Below are 3,396 nucleotides of genomic sequence, written 5' to 3' on the forward strand. Positions count from 1 at the left end.
TCTCTCTCTCTCTCTCTCTCTCTCTCTCTCTCTCTCTCTCTCTCTCTGCCTGTTTGGGTCTGTGCCTGTTTGTCTGGGTCATTGTGTGGGTGTTTGCCTGTGTCCATTTCTCTCTCTCTCTCTCTCTCTCTCTCTCTCTCTCTCTCTCTCTCTCTCTCTCTCTCTCTCTCTCTCTCTCTCTCTCTCTCTCTCTCTCTCTCTCTCTCTCTCTCTCTCTCTCTGCCTGTTTGTCTGGGTCTGTGTTTGTTTGTCTGGGTCATTGTGTGGGTGTTTGCTTGTGTCCATTTGTTTAGTTGTCATTCCTCACCCCCACTATGAACTTTTTTGTCTTTTGGTAATGTTTGTTTTGTTCATGGTGTTGGGCATTGTTGGTGGTCAGAATCCTTGTCGACTTTGGTCTTTCATGTGCTCTTGAAAGGCGGAGCAAGTTTTGTGCAAAGTCTTCTTGTAGAGGTGGTGGTGACCCACGCGCCGGTCAGGACACAAGGATACTCAAGGCTACACAAGGAGGCTTTGAAGGAGCTGGACGGCTCACACATGGCAGGGCCTAAGAGTACACTATTCTCCTAATTCCCTTTCCACTTATAAAATATTAATATATCTGATTTCCATATAACGCATTCAATCGTTTTGCCTCAACTGTATACCTGGTTAGTTTGATCCACTCATCCAGCACCCTCTACGTGAAGAAATTCTTGCTGTTTTCTTCCTGAACATGAATTTATCAAACTTATAATCGTTACTGTGTGTTTTTACATATTTTAGTATTAGTACTTCATCTAAATCACCTTCATAAATGCCCTTAACCCATTCAAAAACTTCAGTCAAATCACCTCACAGTCTCCGGCTTTCAACTCAGTCATTTTATTCATTCTCCTTTTTCCTTTTTTTTTTTTTTTTTTATTTACATGTGGCCTATAGCGCCGGTAGGCTAATCCACATTGGCCTGATAGTCGGCCCGAGCCCGTCGTGGCGCAGGCAATTGTTTATAGTGGCGTCATTATTATATCTATATCTTCTCAGAAATAACGGCACTAAAGCTGAGGAACGCAATCCAGGTGAGGCCTAACCAGTGCCAGCAGATACATTAAGGATCAGCAAGCATGGCGTTACTTATAACTCCTATCCGAAAGTGTTATGAACCAACGTGTAAGCTTTCATTAACTGACTTCATTGATTGGAGTCTTAGTGATGCAAGTGTCTTATTGATCACCCAGATTTTTATTCTGCACATTGGGTTGGTGCCTTCTATGTTGTATGAGATGAATAGTGTTTTTTTTTTTTTTCAACTATAAGACCAAACTTAGTATGTTTAAGTTTCAGTGACTGACGTTGTACTAGGCATGATAGTAAACACAGAAATCAATAAGTTGATTTATTACAAAATATAGAAATATATAGAGTTTATGTACAAATAGGTTTTGTATCACAGATGAAGGTTTACATTAAGTGACAACAGATGACAACATTTAGTTCTTTGGTATTGTTCTTTACAGCAACAGGAGACGCGGCGACAATAACGTAAAAACCATGTAAGCCAGAATCCGACGAAACATTACTCTGGCGACGCGAGTTAGGCAGCAGAGTGGTGACCGTGGCACAGGGCGGCGGGAAGGGCGACGGGCGCAGAGTGGAAGGAAGTAACGCGGAGAAGTATTGCGATGAGTAAGCGTAGGGACTTCGCTTCACAAGGGATAGAGGTGGGGCGGGAGGAGGCGAGACTTGGGGGGGATATCTTGTAAGGGGGAGGCACCAGTAATATACCTTGTAAGGGGGAGGCACCAATAATATACCTTGTAAGGGGGAGGCACCAATAATATACCTTGTAAGGGGGAGGCACCAATAATATACCATGGAAGTGAGAGGCACCGTAATATATCATGGAAGGGGAGGCACCGATAATATCACCTCATGGGAAGCGAGTGTTGGCTGGGTGGGGATGGAATATGGAAGGGAAGAGGAAGCAAGATAGACAGATTCAAAGGTGGGAAGGAATGAAGTAGATCGTGTCTTAGGCCCTGTGATTACAACGTTTTGTCATCAAGGTTGTGTCTGTTACCTAACACTTAGACTACTGAGGGAATGGCAACGGCGAAGGGGCGGGGGGAATAGGGTCAGACTGCGGTGTGTGGGGAGCATGGGAGGGAGTGTGCCGGCCTGAGGCAGGGGCGGCACAGTCTGGTGAGGGGCGTCTGCAGCTTGTTGCATTCCTCCTTGTCCAGGATGATGAGGTGCGTCATGGGCGTGGGGGGCGGGGAGCTGCGTCCGATGAGGGACCCGAGCATGCGAGTGACGGAGATCTTGCGAGGCTTCGGAGACCCGCCATTCTGGTTGTCGTTCCTCTGCGCTTTTACTTCTTTGAGGAAGTTGTCGAGCACTTCAGAAACCGACGTGCAGCTCTCCGCCGTGGACAGCTCGGCGAAGCGTGCAGAGTGTGTGAGCGTGAGTGTTCTGGCCTCCACCTCTTCCACCTCCCGTAGGTGTCCCAGGTCACTCTTGTTCCCTACCATCAGCACGCTGGCAGATGGTCGCCTCTCAGACAACTCCTGAGGAGACAAGAGAAAGAACGGTATTAAGTAACCTGTTGCTGTAACTACAAGATGTTGCGAAGTCTAATAGCCTGACATAGTGGAATTGAATATATATTACAAATAACTTTTAGCTTAAGATAGGAAGATAAAGGAGGAGGGATAGGAGATTAGGAAAAAGGGATAGAGAGGAAGAAGAGAAAGAAAGAAATCTGAAGGAGCTAGTTCAAGAGTTGTGCTTGTTTAGGAAAACACTAATACATCACTCGTTATGAGACGAGGTGAAGAAGACATCACTGATAAAGACAGCGGCGGCAGGTAAAAGTATAAGAGTAATTACCTGCACGGTGGAGGCGGCTCGCTGGTAGGACTCTTTGTCGGTAATGGAGTAGACGACCACGAAGGCCTCAGCCCATTGCAGGTAAGGGTAGGAGGTCTTGTCACAGCTGGCGGAGGTGTCCATGATCTCGACGGGCTGCGGCGCCCCGTCCACCTGAAGCACGCACTTGTACAACATGTCTGTAACAACGGAAAAGGAAACACGTTAGTCTGGTATGCCTCGGGTCGGGGCTTGGATGGCATGAACACGCCCACACACACTTTAGCTTGAGATGCCAACGTGGGTGTTATAAGACGAGTAATGAATACCCTACTTCGCTAATTTTAAAGATGGTTTAATATCTAGATTATGTATGGCTGAGTTTGTCTAATGGTCACTATCTATCTAATCAATGACTAGGTCTCTTTATTACAAAGTTGTCTAGACAACTACATAAGAAATTCATGATTTTGTATAACGCAAGGATGATTAAGTAACAGAGTAATCGATGAGTTAGTTTGTTCACCTCTAGGAGGAGGGTGAATCAAG

The 3,396-nt window shown here is 45.9% G+C and overlaps 1 protein-coding gene across 1 annotated transcript in view; it reads right to left on the reverse strand.

Annotated features, from left to right (window-relative positions):
- Positions 1 to 1,362: 1,362 nt before the first annotated feature.
- LOC126996686 (ras-related and estrogen-regulated growth inhibitor-like protein) overlaps positions 1,363 to 3,396 on the reverse strand; it is a 3,276-nt gene continuing 1,242 nt past the window's right edge. The window contains exons 2-3 of the mRNA XM_050857424.1: positions 2,869 to 3,047; positions 1,363 to 2,546 (exon numbers count right to left, since the gene is read on the reverse strand). Of these exons, the coding sequence (XP_050713381.1) occupies positions 2,115 to 2,546; positions 2,869 to 3,047 (611 nt within the window). The 3' untranslated portion in view covers positions 1,363 to 2,114. The remainder of the gene's footprint in view (positions 2,547 to 2,868; positions 3,048 to 3,396) is intronic.

Source organism: Eriocheir sinensis, chromosome 10 (assembly GCF_024679095.1).
Source record: "Eriocheir sinensis breed Jianghai 21 chromosome 10, ASM2467909v1, whole genome shotgun sequence".
Lineage (NCBI taxonomy): Eukaryota > Metazoa > Arthropoda > Malacostraca > Decapoda > Varunidae > Eriocheir > Eriocheir sinensis.